At 34.2% G+C, this 17193-nt stretch overlaps 1 protein-coding gene across 1 annotated transcript in view; it reads right to left on the minus strand.

Moving 5' to 3' along the window:
- Nucleotides 1-1765: 1765 nt before the first annotated feature.
- Agmo (alkylglycerol monooxygenase) overlaps nucleotides 1766-17193 on the minus strand; it is a 366628-nt gene continuing 351200 nt past the window's right edge. Inside the window, exon 13 of the mRNA XM_047562969.1 lies at nucleotides 1766-1893. Coding sequence (XP_047418925.1) covers nucleotides 1864-1893 — 30 coding nt within the window. The 3' untranslated portion in view covers nucleotides 1766-1863. The remainder of the gene's footprint in view (nucleotides 1894-17193) is intronic.

Below are 17193 nucleotides of genomic sequence, written 5' to 3' on the forward strand. Positions count from 1 at the left end.
ATAATGAACAACCTTCATAATTGTGGGGTAAATGTTTAAAAAAAAAACAACAAAAATGAGAACATACAATGTCAACGTCAGCAAAACCTAGCCCTAAATAACAGCAACAGATGTTGCACCTCATGGCTTTCCCATTAACACATTTGATTTCTTAAAGTTTTGTTTTGCATTGGTCAGGCAATATTCCTACTGTAGAATAGAGTTCCATGTTGAAAAATGTGTCCCAAAGTGAAGGAATTGTACAATAAATGAGGTCCATTCATAGAACAGAATCGCCCAGGATACTGTGCTTATAAGGCTTCAGCATTTCATTGATTCACTTTTATTTGTTTCCTGCCTCTGAATTAAATTTTAATCTCCTTCCTGAAGGAAAATAAATGGTATAATGTATCTCAGGACCTAGGACAGTGGTTCAATCAATGTGGACTCCTTAGGAAACAATAAAAATAACCATGACTGCAAATAAAGTCAATTTGGTCCTAAAACTAAATACAAAATGCTGAAGAGAGACAAACATTCAGGATAATAATGCATGCTGCTTTCTTCAGGGGTGAGAAGTGAGGGGGGAGGAGGTAGAAATACACTGTTAAGCAACTACTTTGTACATATCTCATGCCTCTTATATGACTCTTGACTGTATTTTCTTTATATTTGATTCCTAACAGTATTTCATATATATTATAATAAATGTAGAAGTCCTTCAATAATAACTTTTTATGCATAATGAAGGAAGAAAAGCTTGAGAAAGAATTTTCAAAATGTATTTCTGATTAATTGTGAGGTTGGGATATAGGGAAACTATAATGAGATAAAACTTGCAGAGTTTGATAGAAATATACTTTTCAAATTATCTCAAGTTTTTGTTCTAAAAAAATTCTTTAAGCACTAAAGAAGAGCTATGAGACAAAGTTGAGATTAATTGCTTCGTTTTCACTTCCTCTACAGAGACTTCATTTCTCTTGTTTCTTCTCACTACATGTTCTCTGGGCATGTATCCAGGACTTGCAAAGAACAGAGGGTTACTACATCCTCCCCGGGCTTATTCTCAACTGTAATGTACACTTAAAGAAAAGAAGGAAAAAGAAAACAAAAAATTATATATAGAGAAAAAGAAAATCCTACTTTTGCCTTTCCTTGGGAAAATAGGAAGCAGAAATTTTTAAAGAGGTGAGGCTAACACATATAATACTGGTTTGCAACATCAGTCTGAGAGGGGATCCTTTGCTTCTGTCACATAGATGAGGAATATTAACATACTGCATGATGGAGCAGGTTGATACTTTCAGAGATTCTCCAATTGCTCCAACTTGAGGTGTTTTGTGATGCCATTATATCATTTCATTAATTTGTGAATTCTCAGGAGAAAATACTTTAAAACAGTAGAAATTAAACTTTCTACGTAGAATATTCATTATATATATATATATATATGTATATGAAAATCTGTAGAGGAAAAGGGAATATATGTCCACATATTATTTACTTGATTATTTTTGTGTGATAAAGCAAAGAACCTTGTAAATGTAAGAAACTTATCTTGTTAGACCTCATTCATCAAACAGTCCTCATTATCAATTCTTGAGGTCAACTTTTCTCTTAGAACATGGTTATATGCCTTATAAGGGTCACAGACATATTAAAAATACTATTATTTTTAACATTCTTCAGTTATTATTATCAACAAACCCTTATTTACTGTTTCAGATATCAAAATTTACTGTTTTGATGTAGCATAGGGCTGGGGAATTTTTTAATAAAATTCTAAAATGAGATTATGGGGAACATGTATATTTTTCTTATTCCTGGAGAAAATGACAATAAAACTTTCATAGTATTTGAATTAGAGATACTTATCCATCAGCTCTACTTCAGCATTTTTTTACCAAGATGTTTCTGAAATAGAAGATCAAAACATTAATAAAGTCAATAAAGTCAAAAGTATTGCAAAAATTAATACTTTATGGGTAAGTGCAATTTAAATATGTACTTTATAATCATTTGTGAATTACAAGAAAGTTATTTTTACTCACAAAGTTTTTTAAATTCAGAAGTGCAGAAACCTAATGGAATTCTTCTTTACTTTTCTTAAAGAAATTGCTTTAATTGCCCGCAGAAGGCACCTTTTGACATATATCCCAACAACCATTTTTGAAAGATCTATACCTCCCTTCCTAAAAATCTCATAAGGAAGGAGAAATCTTATGAAGTCCAGTCCCCTGGAAATCATATCTATACATAAGAATGCACCACCCCTATCACAGTTGATTGTGCCAGGAATGGACATTTGAGATAAATTGTGAAACTCCCTCCCAATAAAAATTTCCTCCAGCGAAATTGGAAGTAGATCAGTATTTATTTTGCACCTCATGCCTGTTTGTGTTTAGTACTGAAGAGATAAAAATTCAGATGCTGAGAAATTTGCATGCAGAGAAACAACTTGAGTTAGAGAAATAACAATTCAGGATTTATAAAAGAGTGACTGTAATCTGATATACTTTTCCAAATGAAAAAAGAAATCAAACAATGATTCTCTGGGTTTTCTAGTTCTCTCACTTCCATCATGGATGGTAAACAGACATTTTACTCTGAGTCACCAGCTTTAATGGTTAATTTTATGTGCAAAATTGGCTAGGCCATGGAGCACAGGTATTTGGATAAACACTGGTCTGAATACTGCTGCTGTGAAGCTATTTTAAAGATGAGATTAATACTTAAATTAGCAGACATTGAATAAAGCAGATTACATTCCGTAGTGTGAATGGGCCTCATCCAATCAGCTGAAGTCCTTGAAAAAAAAAGCCTAACATTCCCTGAAAAATAACAAATTCTGCCTGCAGATGACTTTTGAATGTGAATTGCAACATCAACTCTTTCACAGATCTTGAGCTTGCTAGCCCATCCTGAAGATTTTGAACTTGCCAGGCTCCATATTTTTTTTAGAAACAAATTGCTTTGCGCGCTCTCTCTCTCTCTCTCACACACACACACACACACACACACACACACACACACACACACCTTATTGTTTATTTGTTCTGTCTTTCTGGAGAACCTCCCTCAGTAATGTATCCACCATGTGTTCAGCACAGAACAAGAAGACTCTGTTCTTATTCTCTATTTGGCAAGAGACAGGATTGTGCCTGTGTGTCTGTCTCTCTCCTGATAACTTTCTCCCTTTTTTAAAATACACAAAGATTCAGTCATGAGGATCCACCCTGGTAACTTTCATTCCAATCATCTCCTCAAACATCCCACCTCTGAACACTATGGGTAGATCAAACTTCCATCTCTTTAACACTTCACAATGGGGATTAGACTTCAATATGGGTCTCAGATTGCACAAGTCATGTTTATCCCATAACAAGATCTCTTCATGGGTTTTCTATGCTGATTTAGGGCAGGGTGATTACAAATAATAAAAGATAATCTCTATTCCTCTCTCAGTTGCCACAAATGTCAACATGACTGAATCTAAGGCTAACTACAACTTTTGGAATTCGAGAATATATTAATAGGGTAAAACTAAACATGAATAGAGGCTTATTGTTCTCATCGTGATCAATGCTATATTATTCTATATTAGTTTTTCAAACAAATGACATAAATGATAGACAAAGTATATGCTAATCTATATGTTGGGAAAAAACTCAAGGGTTTTAAGTAATTTACATAAAATTATACAGTAGTGGTTCTGGTGTTTTCCTATTCCTACTCTAGTGGTATTATTTCATATTATATTACTTAAATCAATATGCTATATATTCTACTTTCTTAATTGGTCATCAAAGATTAAAATTGTGAAAATTGAAAACATGTTAACACTTCGTATCAAGGAATTAAAGATACTATTGCACAATGATATCAGATAATTTTATGCATTTCTTATATGATTTGTATATATAAATAAACATGTACATATGAGAGCTTATTTATATCATTCATTCACTCAATAATTTCAATAATTGTGTCTCTACTGTGCTGGACACTATTCTAGGTGTTTGGAATTCAAATGTGAACAAAACAGACAAAAACTCCAGGCATTGTGTACATTCTAATAGGGAATACAAATATTAAATAATAAGCAAAATAAAGGTCTTTTATATAGAAGCCAAAAATATAACAGAAAAAAAAATAGATAAAATAGAGTCAGAAAAAGGAGAATCAGTTGTTCTGGGAAAGAAGAAGAGAGCAGGTAGCTCTACCAAAGAGAATCTCCAGGAGATGCTCAAGCAAAGCAGGGAAATGATGAAGAGTTGTGCTGTGTTCTAGGCACAAAGAACATCTGGGGAGCAGGAGCAGAAGGGATGGTAGAAGAGAAAGTCCAAAAGGAATCGGGTGCCAATCATACACAGTCCTTTGACAACAGTAAGACTTTTTAGTTTATTTCTCTGTGAAATTGGGTGCTAATTTTAGGTTTTGATCAGAGTAGAAATATGTTCCAACTTTTTTTTTTCTTTTTTTCTTTAAAAATGAATCACACTGGCTGCTTTAGAGAAAAAGAGTAAAGGGAAAAGGAGAGAAAGGAGAGAAACCAGTTAGAATTATGTTGTGGGCATCCAAAACAGAAAGGATGATGACTGGGTCAGAGTGGAAGAAATGGAGGGAGAAGTGGTCACTTTATCAATATATTTTGAGATTTCCTGGGAGATTCAACACAGGGAATGCAAGAAAGACGGGAGTCAAGGACGATCAAAGTTCTCAGCCTGAGCAAGTAGAGGTTTGGCAATTCTAACAACTGAGTTAGAGAGGTTTCTAGAATGAACAAGATTGGGGGTGCATTTGGAGTAATTAGAAACTCATTTTGGGAAATGTAGGGTTGAGATGGCTCTGAGCTATTCAAGTAGAATGTCCAGTAGGGAGTTAGAGGTAAAAGAAGGAAGATTCTGTTTCTTTTTTTGGAGAGTCTTAGATATTTTAAATTGACATTTCAATTGTGTCTACCAATTCTTAGCAAATATGTTTCATCTTGGTAGGAACCTATAGGTGCTTCTAAATAACACCCCAAATCATGAAAACTTGTATTTGCCAGTATTTTATACAGATTCAAACAATGTCCAATAAAATTTAAAAACTACTTCACTGAAATATATGAAGGATCTTCTGTGGAGAGTTTGAAAACACTATTTAGAAAGAATGATTGATAAGTTTGGGTCACAGACAGTTTTGAAGGCAAACAACTCATATAAAGCATTAATTTAGAATATATTTCATTAATGTAACTAGTTATTAAATATAATGTGCATCTGAACTTGTGGAATGACGTTTCCTTCAGATTTTATGTAGTCAAAAAGAATTATCCAGGATGAGCTTTGTATTCAACAATAATAAGTATCCACATGGAAAAGTTTTGTTCTGCAGGAAAAGCTAGAGTGAAATGCACCAAAGGACAACAGGTAACTATCACACTGCTCCACACAAGCAACCTCTGCTTAAAGAGTAGGATTAATCAAGCAACATGCTTTAAATTTTGCATATTTGGAAGGCAGTTACAATCTCAAAACACTACATAGTAAAGACAAAACAAAACATTTCTAAAACAATTATAACACATTTTAAATATCCACTGGGTTATCAGATCATAGTGCAAATCAAAAGTTCAGATCTACCTGAGTTTCTGTAGCCGAGATCACCATCGCCATCCCCAAAGCTTTTCAACTACTTTAGGAGTTTCTCTTAAGTCACTTAAAGTAAGAAATGTAAACCAGTGTGCTTTGGCATCATTAACTGTATGAAATATACCCTTAAAATTCGAAATCCTTCACTTTGGCAAGATATTCCAGAAACTAAGTTAAATCGACTTTAAATTCTGTGTCCTTAATAAATATGAGAGGTAAACCAGTTCTGGCAGCACAGAACAATCTTATCTATTGATAATGGGCTGCCTGGATAGAAACACCAGGCCTCAGTGAACACAGGGTCAGAGAAGGTGCCAGAAAGTATGAAAAGACGAAAACATGTCATCAAACACAGAGACCCATAAACTCTAAGGGACCTGTTAGCCATGCAGACTCTGCTGCACATTCTGATTGTACTGGCCTCAGTAAAGGTACGGATCATTAGTCAGCATAGGTAGCCTCAGGACCCATAGACTCTGATTTGGACTTTAAACCACATCTAGTGTTTAAATATCCTACTGCAGGAGGAGGATATTTTCAGCTTATGTTGGGAGGTCTCCCTTGGGCCCTAATAAGCCCCCAAAATAGAAGGAAGGATTCAGGAAAAGCCATGGGAAATAACAACATCAATAAAGGGAGCCTTTATAAATCTTTTATATAATGATGGTTAGATCAATGTTTCTTGTTTTAATCTACAAAGCATTAGTGAGGTCTTAAATGCAAAAGTTTTAGGTAACCACCTGGTTAGTCAGTGTGTGCTGCCCCAAATGTGATCAGGTATAGAGCCAAGAAAGAAATTGTGAAGTGCTAACCTCAAATTCAAGAGATATTTCACAGGTTTGAGTATCATCGGCACCCTGTGGTCTCCATTTGGCTCTGCCCTGGTTAACTATTTAAGAGGAAGGAAGAGTATCATTAGGAGGTAGTCTACTTCTTGCTCATAAGCATTTCATAGCAAGAGACAGTGCAAATAGTAGTTCCTAAGATGCAGGATGCAAAGTACAAGAGTATTCATGCTCTGTCACTAGATGGAGCCCACACTCAATTCAGTATAGGGTAGTAGGAAACGTGATTCAAAAGCAAGAGAATCAACATGATTTAATTAATGCTGGATGTCAAAGAAAGGCACTTAAAATAAATCTGACAATTGGAGATGCTTTCTTTGCAAATTCCTGAACTTTGCAAGAGGGCACCTGTGTTTTCAATGTCACTCATAAAAAAGAAATTCTGATAGGCTCTATGAAACAAAATAGTTAGAAATAATTGGGATTGAACAATAGAACAGGGTATCATTTTTAGCTTTGGAATTGGACTCATTACTGTAATGTTTTTACCTGTTTCAGAGCCTATGAGAATTTTTCTAGTGGCAAATTCTACTTGGCTATCTATGGTCCCAGGAGCATAACCAGAAGAGGGGTTGTTGGTATGGCGGGGAGAAGAGGCCTCGAGAAGGTAGACTTTTGGCTGGAGAGGTTGCTGATCTTCCCCACTAAGGGAGGTAGTAGAGTCTCTGATTGACTGTAGTTCAGGGGTCTGCAAATGGTTCCTATAAAGCACTGACCAGTAAATATGTTTGGCTTTGGAGGCCAGATGGTCTTTAATACAATACTTAACTCTGCCAAATGTGTGGTACAAGAGCAGCCATAGACGATATGTAAACAAATAAATTTGACTACGCTTGATGTGGCTTTTTTCATAAACACTGAAATTTGACTTTCAAGTTATTTTCATGTATAATATAATATTACTCTTTTTATTTTTTATTTATTTGAGCATTTAAAATGCTAAAGCCCATTATCTCCTAGACTATATGAAAACAGATAGCAGGCTGAATGGCCCCAAAGCTGCTATCTTTTGCTGAAACCTGTATTGGGTAAAAGGTAAGGCCAACATGTTAAGACAGGAGCTCTTTTTGACCATAGGTGATGCTTCATTTTTGGATGGGGAGATATTTATCAAAGTTATTATTCTAGCATCCTTGACCCTTATCTCTTTATAGATATAGATTTTCCCAAGTGCTTGATTATACCATTAGTTTGTATTTTTCAATTGGACAGAATTATGATACTGAAGGTCTTAACTGCATGTAGTTTTTGCGTAACTGGTGTCTATTCTTTCACTTGGAGCAGAGGGAATCAATGACATCGCCAGGTATTTTCCATCTGCAGATTTATGGGAGGTCTACAGCAGACTTTGTTTCAGTCCTCTACAGGCAACTCATGTATTAGAGAAATTGATTTGTTTCCTAGTTCCAGGTGGATCCTGATTAGGCCTAACCTATCCTTCCCAACTCCCCTAACAGTGACTGGCTGGAGAAACTTGGTCTAAACCAAGGAGCATTTGTAATATATGATGGCAGCTATTACAAGTTATGTGGGGGCACAGTGACCTGAGTTGACGCAAAGCTTTTTCCAAGTGTTTATTCAGCTTTTTTTTTTTCTTTTTCTGCTGTGACTAAAAGACCTGACATGAACAATTTTAGAGAAGAATTTTATTTTGTAAGTCACAGTTTCAAAAGTCTCAGTGCATAGATGACCACTTCAATTCTTCAAAGTTCCAGATGAGGCAGAACATCATGGCAGAAGAGCGTAGGGGAGGAAAGCTGCGTTGTTTCACTCATGAGCTTTTAGGGAACACCTGATATCTAAAGTATGACACTAAAGTTGGAAAAAATGTTTTATTATCTTGCGCTGGATATGAACAAGAAAGCATGTTGTTATGTAATTAACACTGGCATCTATCTTGTGACTGTAAATGAAGGCACATTGACACATTGAGTACACAGAGCTGATAAAGAGAATAAAATGTTTGCAGAACTCTGAATCATACGTGAGAGAATCCACCTCAACTCTGGATCACTTGTTTGGGGAGAAAATATATTTCCTTATAAGATTTATGGCCAATTGTTAAAATGAATTAAATAAAAGGAGACATAATTTTGCATTCACTTGATTGTTTTTATTATGCAAGCAAAAAATGATTAACATAAAATTTAGAAATATAAAATTTAAGAATTTTAAAAAAGAAAAAAGCCCACCATCAGGGGACAGTCAAGCATATTATATCATTCTAAATGTCTCACTGCTATATACGTCCATATATGCATGTATATTTTATAATAACAAAGGCGTGCTAAGCATGTGTTTATTTTTAAATATTTTTATTTTAGTTTTACAGAAACATTGTGAAGTACATCTATCCAGTATGACACATGTTCCCATCTACCCCATAAAAGTTTATTATATTAGCATGAAACAGAAATCACAATTAGTGAACCAATATTAATATCAATATTAACTAATATTAACTAATATGACCAATATTAACTAAAATCCACCCTGTATCCACAGTTCCTTAATTTTTATCCGGCATCAATCTCCATTCCAACAACCCAACCAGTACAGATACCACGTTCTAGGTAACACTCATAACCCCTTAGATTCCTCTGGCTGTGAAAGTTTCAGAGACTTCCTTTCTCTCTTGATATCTGAAGAGTGCTAGTTAAGGATTGTGTAAAATGTCACCATATTTGGGTTTGAATAATTTTTTTCTTATAGTTATATTGAATTTGTGGTCGATAGGGGGAAGATCCAGGGGCAGAGTGCCATTTTCATCACATCACATCAAGAGCACCTCGTATCCAATGAGCTTCAGCTGCCAACAGTAGTGTTTGCCAAGGTAAAGGACACTCTGCTACCCTATACTTGTGCTGTGGGGAGGTAAGTTCCACCTCTTTGAAGGTACAGTTTTTTGGAATTCTCCATGGAAAATCATTCTATTCTCATCCTTTGGTGTTGTGTGATGTATTCAATAGGCATATTCTTTCATTAAGTAATAAGATTCTCACATTACTTAATTGGATGCTTAGTATCCTAGCATATGTGTTTTACAATTAATTTTAATCAACTTCTTATTAACATTTAAATAACTTTTTTTAAACCATTATAAACACTGCAATAAAGATCACAAAACCTGAGTAATTCATGGGGAATTTCATGCTGCTGATGATAGCTGAATTTAGAAAATGTCAACAATTATGAAACAACAGACTATCTCAAAGATAGAAAAATACCCATGTATCTAATTAATCCTATGATGTAGCACTATAGGCCTCTTATGTAGTAAGTACTCAGGGTCTAGGATAACCTCAAATCTCAAATTTCATAATCACACCTCAACAGGACAGTGAAAAGTGCTCTTCATTGGGTTCCAACACAAAGATATGACAGAGAGTTCTAATCATTAGAGAAAGGCTTGCAGGCACGGATTACACCTGAGAGTTAATTGTTCATAGTCAAGAAATCCTAAATAATTTCAATCTTCATTATAACCCTGAAATCACAGCCTCAGGAAGGAGGAGAAAAGAGTTGTTCTCTATGCTTCGGAAACAAGATTGCCATCATCCCAAACAGAAGTGGGGAACTGTCACTGGTGGACCCATCCTCCGACTCCATGTGGGACTCCAGGCTGGGATGCATGGGTCAAAACTTTTCCATATGGACGCCAACATGAACCATCCCTGGGCTCAAATGAACTTATTTGCAGTCCCACAGAGATGGTCACAAGTGGGATTGCAACAGTCATTTTTTTTTTTTTATATCAGCAATATGAGGTAGATTCAGTGGTCATGTCTGGATTGCCTCGAACATCAAGACTTAACAACAAACTGACATTTGACTTAGTTGGAGTGAAGAACAACATTTAATGACAGGCTGCAAGTCTAATTTATTAATGAGTGATTGAACACATTCTGTTTTGAAATTCCTACTTCAGGAGACCAAGGAGAGTTCCTCAAATCTCAGTCCCAATAATGTAGGAATGGACATTGAAAGCACAGCCCGCGGAGATTCTCAGCACATTCAGACCCTGGAGGGAAGAATTATGCATATCCAGATTCCAGGAGAGTGGAAAGGAAGATACAGGTAAAGTGAGGCGAGAAGGAAAGGACAAAATTAAGTCTCAATGACTGCATGAGGGAAGTCCCAGTAAGTGTTGGGGAAGAGGGAGGTACCTTGTGGCCTTTCCCTCATTTGCATTCAGATACAAGTATTATCCAGTAACATTTAATATCTGGACATCTTACCATCACAACAGAAAAAAATAACTTAAGGGAGAGGCAAATCTTACCAATAAGCACTTCTGAAATAATTCCATCCTATTACATCTGCCTAAGAGAGAAAATATGTCCTTATAGTTTCTCTTACTTGTACAGTTTTTACCGAATTTGATTTTTCACCTTAGCTTTGTTGAATAAAGGAGTTCATGTAAAGGTTATCCTTACATAGATTTCTTTAAAACAAAAACTGAATCACAGAAATAGCATGAAATGCTTCATTTTATAGAAAAGGTTAAAATGTCATCAACTTTTATGGAATAAATTTTCTATCTGTTGGCCTTTTATAGAATATTGACTCTAAAAAATTGTGAAGCCACATTGATTTCATACAATATCAGTAGGATCTAGCTACTGTTAAGACAAGTCCAAATTAAGTTACCCGTAGATCATAACTCTGAGTTCCACAAAGAAACCACAGATGAAAAGGACAAAAGATTGTTAATATAACAAGTAAAAATACAGAAATAAATATAAAGTAGATAAATACAAAACAATGAAGTTGTAGTACTTATGATTACAGAATCATGGCCATGTAAAATTAATATAGCTAATGAAATATAGGGTAAGGAACAAAAATGGAATGAGGAGTTTAATTTATAAATTTTCTTATTTTGTAGAAACAAAAAAGGAAATACTGTGTACATTTGAAAATGTAGCTTAAGTAAAATTATGCTTTATTCTTATTTTTTATCTTATATTCACATTTTCAATGTTTGGTGGAATCTATTTTATAGGACTTAGTATCTTTTGTAGCATACAAACATTTCTTTAAAGACCAGTGATTCCTCTGGCTTTATTTTGAAATTTTTTTTATGTAAAATTGTGCTAAATCTAATACATTTAAAACAACATGAAGAGCATAATCACATTTTATCTTTTTTTTTGTATCTGTGTTTATAAATTTGGAAAGTCTGAAATGGTGTTTTCAAAATACTGAGGAAAACTGCAGCTTTATGGCAGCTCTAAGAGAATTGTTACATCTTTTAAAAATATATTTTGGTATGTCTAAGTATTTATTGAGTTTCTGAAATTAACATTTCTTCCTAAATATATAGATACATATGTTTATACTTATATAGAAACAATGGTCAATCCTTTTTGTATATATACATCTGAGATATGTAAATATGTGAAAATTAGAAAATTAAAGTTAACAACTTTAACAAGGAGAAGGGGAGTGTATTAGGAGAGATGAGACAGAAATTATCACTTTTTACTCTCCCTATACTATTTATGTTTATAATATAATCATATATTGTTTTAGTAATTTTAAATCAAGAAAAGAAAGAAGTTAAATTTGGGCTGGTGCAGGGGATTAAACCCAGGGCATTCTACCACTGAGTTATATCCCCTGTTCTCTTTATTTTTATTCTGAGATGAAGTCTCACTACATTGCCCAGTCTGGCCTTGAACTTAGGATTCACTGACCTTGGCCTCCTGAGTTGCTGAGATTGCAGAAGTGTGCCAGGGCCCAGCAAAAATAAATTTTAAGAAAAGCACTTTTCTTATTACATGCTTGAAATTTTTATATTGGTAAAAGTTCAAAGAAAAAAATAAGATGGAATCTTTGATGAGGTTTCCAACCCAGTTCAATGGGGAAAAATTACACTTCATAGGTTGTTTTACCAAACAAGGATCCTGCTTAGAGTTGTGTGCTCTACATCTCCATGGAAATGTCTGAAAGTCCACTTAGGGAACACACTAGGGCAGCCTGGTACATCCAGATGGACTTCACTGGAAGACTGATTTGGGTAGCAACTACTACATGTTGAGTATTCCTTATCCAAAATTCTTGGTACCAGAAATATTTCTGATTTTAGATTTTTTTTTTTTAATTTTAGAATACTTGTATACATATAATGAGATATCTTGGGGATGGAACCCAAGTCTAAATACATAATTCATTTGTTCAATATACATGTTATATACATTGGCTGAGAGATATTTAATACAACATTTTCAGTGCACCTGTATTTTAACTGAACTCCATCACACAAGTTCAAATTCAGAATTTTTCTCTTGTGGCATCTTGGTCCTCAAAAATTTCAGATTTTGAAGTATGTCAGATTTTAGATTTTCTGATTAAGGATGGTCAACCTTTAGCAGTCTTCATGCTTCACCGAGCATATAATTTTGCCCAAGTGGCAAATAAATAGATTTGGACCTTAACCACAACATTCCAAAAACTTTCTTTTTTAAAGGACATTTATATATTTAATCGATTAAATTATTTCAGAGAACTATCTTTATGAATTATTGATCCAAGCGATAAGATGATAATTCTTCAGTGAACCTGACAAGGAAAACTTGAGTTTATGCCAAAATTACTCTTTCACTTTTTAATGTTCAATTGTTAGTTGAATTGTGAGCACATTAATTGTGAGTGCATGAATTTTAAAGGATATCTAATTATATTTGCAACAACAACCACTGACTTTCAAGGAGGTTGTTATGATTGAAAATCCATAAAAATGTTTTTTTTTTGTTGTTGTTGTTTTTTTTTTAACAATCGGAGAATGATGTCATTAAAAAGGATACTTTCTTTTTTTTTTTTAACTTGGGGAATAACACTTATTGTAAAGCTACAGATCTAGATAGCATGACTGGTGAAAGAAGAGATACACAGCTTAGTGCAACAGGATAACAGAGCTATAGACTAGCACAAATAAATTGAGATCTTTGAAATAAGAGCAAGGAATTCAATGAGAAAAGAGAATTTTCAGCAATAGTACTAGAACATTTGGAAAAACTGGCTAATTTCTTATATCTATATGCATGATTTTTAATTTAAATTGGGACCTAAATTTTAACTTGCTTTTATTTGCCTTCAAAAAACAAACACACAAATATATTCTTCTGTTTTCCAATAGATGTCAGTATCAAAAAGGAAAAGAGCTAGTCAAATAGAACTATCTGCAGCACAAAAGGGAATATTTTCCCATTCCTTTCTGTTTCATGTACTTAGAATAAAAAAAATTAAAATTCTAGAATGCAGTAGTTCATCTAAGCACTCCAACAAGAATAGTGACTTAAGAATACATAGTGATTATTATGTCGGGGGGAGAGTTATGTAATTAGTGTAGGGATCATGATGGCTTAAAGAGAAATAAAATAATAAGAAACATCTAAAAGTTTTCTGGATAGATCCCATTTTCTTTACTGTTTTGTGACTTTTTTATTCTATGCCTTCTCATTGTAAAGTCTACTTCCTTATCCTTTGATTTCTGCTTCTCAATGATAGTTAATTTGACAGAATATTTTGTGGTTGAAAAGAAGTTTAATATTTCCACATGACATTTTCAATCTTTGAAAACATACATATCCAGTTTTTGTCATCCATTCGCTTTCCACTATCGTAGAAACTTAATTTACCTTAAGTAAAGCATGATATTCAGAATAATTCTACTTACCACAGTTTTCAAATTAATTCATCAACAAATGAATTATTCAGAGAACTGAGAATTTTGAATTCGGTTTAAAATAGAAGGAGGGTTTATTCTGAAATTTGCATTTAATCACAAGTCACCAGTATTTATTGAGTTCTAAAAAATTTGTGACACAGTGTTTAGTTCATGGAACTGAAACTTGGACTTTCTAAACCACTATTGTCACAAAATAGGTGTCTTCATACACTGAGTAGCCGTGTGATGGCTTTGAAAGGAACAATTAATGAAATTTACATTATGTTTGCTGTTTTCTTCCTTTATTATCCTTAAACTACTTTAAATTCAACTTTTACTACTTTTCTACTTCAGAATTGATGCCTACCTAACGTCACAAAAGCAAAATTGGAAAAAAGTCCCTCAGTCATTTATTTTTACATTTCCATTTAGCGTACTTGGAGCATCAGAAAAGAGGTTCATTATCTTGTTTCTTCAGACTTTGCTCCTCTTTCCTTCTCTGCATGATGATGAGGACTGGACTCAAGAGAGACTGACAGACCACCAAATGCAAATTTCTGATCCACTTCTGTCTCAGTTTTGTCCTTGAGCAAGTAAACATGCTAATTTCTCAAGATCAGAACAAAATATGTGAAGAACTGTTTCTTTTTCTTATTCAATTTTTTAATTTGTTCTTTTTAGTTATACATGACAGTAGAATTGATTCGTACTTGTAATCAGAGAAGGTCCAGGTTGAAGGTGCAGAGAGCAAGTTTTCCTGTCCACTTTCTGTCTCACAGCAAAATAAAACGTGATGGCATTTTTTTCTTAGTTTCATTGAGATATGACAAAAATCACATATATTCATGGTGTACTAACTGATGATTTCGGTACTTTGCGTAATGATTACCAAAATCAAATTAATTGGCACATGCTTCACTATACATAATTATGTGTCATTATGTGTTGGGACAGGAGGTGCACACATAAGCAAATTTGTCTTAACACATTTCAACTATGCAACACAGTAATTACTAATCAAGATCAACAAGCTGTCCACTAGATCCAAAAACCTTAAAAACTTAGAGATATTGCTTTTAATGACATGATGTCTATGCCTTGATGAGTGCCAAAAATAAACAAAAACATCAATATCTAATTTAATGAGAAAAAAAGGAAAAGGTGTTCCTTGCAGTTTGTTTGTACAAATCCCTTTATTCTAGTCTTTGCTTTCCTTGAAATTAATAGTTTTCATTTTTATTAAAAATACATTTAAAAAAAGTCTCCACACCACCAAAAGTTCTTATTTTCCAGAAGTAAAATTTCTCTTACTATTTTCTAGTTTCTATGCTACTAATTTGCAACACTCTCAAAAAATTTTTCTAACACTTTTTCTTGGTTCATAAAATGTAGACATTGTCCATTGGTCTATTTTTGATAGGAATGTAATTTTTTTTACATCTATCACCTGCTATTCCTCTCTTACCCTCTATTTCAGAAATCTCCTTTAAACTTCCATGCTTTATCCATTTGCCATAAACTGTATGTCTTGATGAGGCTTATAAAAACATCAGTTATTAGAGCTTCCAACATTCTATTTCTCTTTACCCACTTCCACCTCCCTATAGTCATCTGAACTTCCAGTTTTACAACTAAGATTAAGCACAAACATTCTGTTCACTACCATACTTGTGCTGCTATTTCTATGAGGGTACTCTAGGAGGTGAAAGACTGCTTTCTATATAATGGCATTTATTTCTTTTATGGGTCCAGTGCCCACACCTATGTCTCTCAAGAGAAAATATTTGGGGCACAAATTAATATAATTTCTATTTTTTGTAACCCCATCAAATCTTCACTTATTTCAAATTCTTGGTTATAGCATCCATTTGATGTTTTTGACTACTCCTCCACCCCTCCTCACTCTGCTGCTCTCCTTCCTGCCTTCCTGGTTCAATTGGTTATTGGTACTTGGCATTATTCTGGGACATCCTCCTACTGCCTTCAGGTAGGAAGTGAGTCAACTATTTCCTGGATCACATTTCCCTCTCCCTTGGTTTTGTTTTGTTTTTTTGTTTTTTTTCCCCCAAAGTACTTCCTCAAATAACTCACTGAAATAGAAATTTTCCAGTGAAAGCTTCTAAGTCATTGGATAACTTCATTTTTATTCCATCTGAGGTAAGACAGAAGACATAAAGATAGGTAGAAAAGACAAAGATAAAGAGACTATACTTGTAAATCTAAACGCTTAATGATAAAACTCATTACCTTGCCCCGCTTTTCCTTCTAGGTCTGTCACTCCCAAATTTATGGGAAATCTATAAAACTTGGAGTTACTATAAATTTGCTCATTTATGAAAATTACCTTATTTTAATTAAAGCTGAAGTCCACTGTTGGCCTGCACACAGATTAATTAAAACAAAGGGAGATGTCGTTTTTTATAAGCAACCTTAAAAGAGATGCATTCCAAATATCATCTAGAGGGAGAAGACAATGTCTCAACAATGTCTTCAGATCCTGGAAGAAGATCAGACCACCATATACACTGTGATCCAGGATCAGAGAAACTGAACTCACAGGGTTGAATCATTCCCATAGACTGTCTCGTGCCCATCCCTCACGAAGTTTCCTTTAATAGAGGAGCTCAGACTCAAAAGCATGTCTCACTCTAGGGCACCCATACCCCCATTCCCTTGGGTGTGTGTACTGTGCCGTTGCTTTCTTTTACTCCGACAGTGCTGTGACATGCCCTTAATTTTTTTCTGAAGCAGAAGTCAAGAAACCACTGAGTCTGAACTAAGGAACTGAGGTTCTTCTTTAGAGGAACTGATCAAGAACTCCAAGTTAAGCTCATTTTTTCCTAAGAACATTAAAGCCTTTGTTGCGCTGTCTTCCTGCAGATTATTTGCTATGGAGAAATCTGAAACCCATTTGCTACCTAACCCAGCTTTCTTTCTGCAAACACTTAGTGCAAGGAGATCTTCTAGTCATATGATCTTTTTGTTGTTTCTGTTGTTCTTGTTTTTATAATTTATTGTGTTTCCTTTTTATTTTGATGACTTTCCTCCTATCCCTTATATT

The sequence above is a fragment of the Sciurus carolinensis genome, chromosome 8, assembly GCF_902686445.1.
Source record: "Sciurus carolinensis chromosome 8, mSciCar1.2, whole genome shotgun sequence".
Taxonomy (NCBI): Eukaryota; Metazoa; Chordata; class Mammalia; order Rodentia; family Sciuridae; genus Sciurus; species Sciurus carolinensis.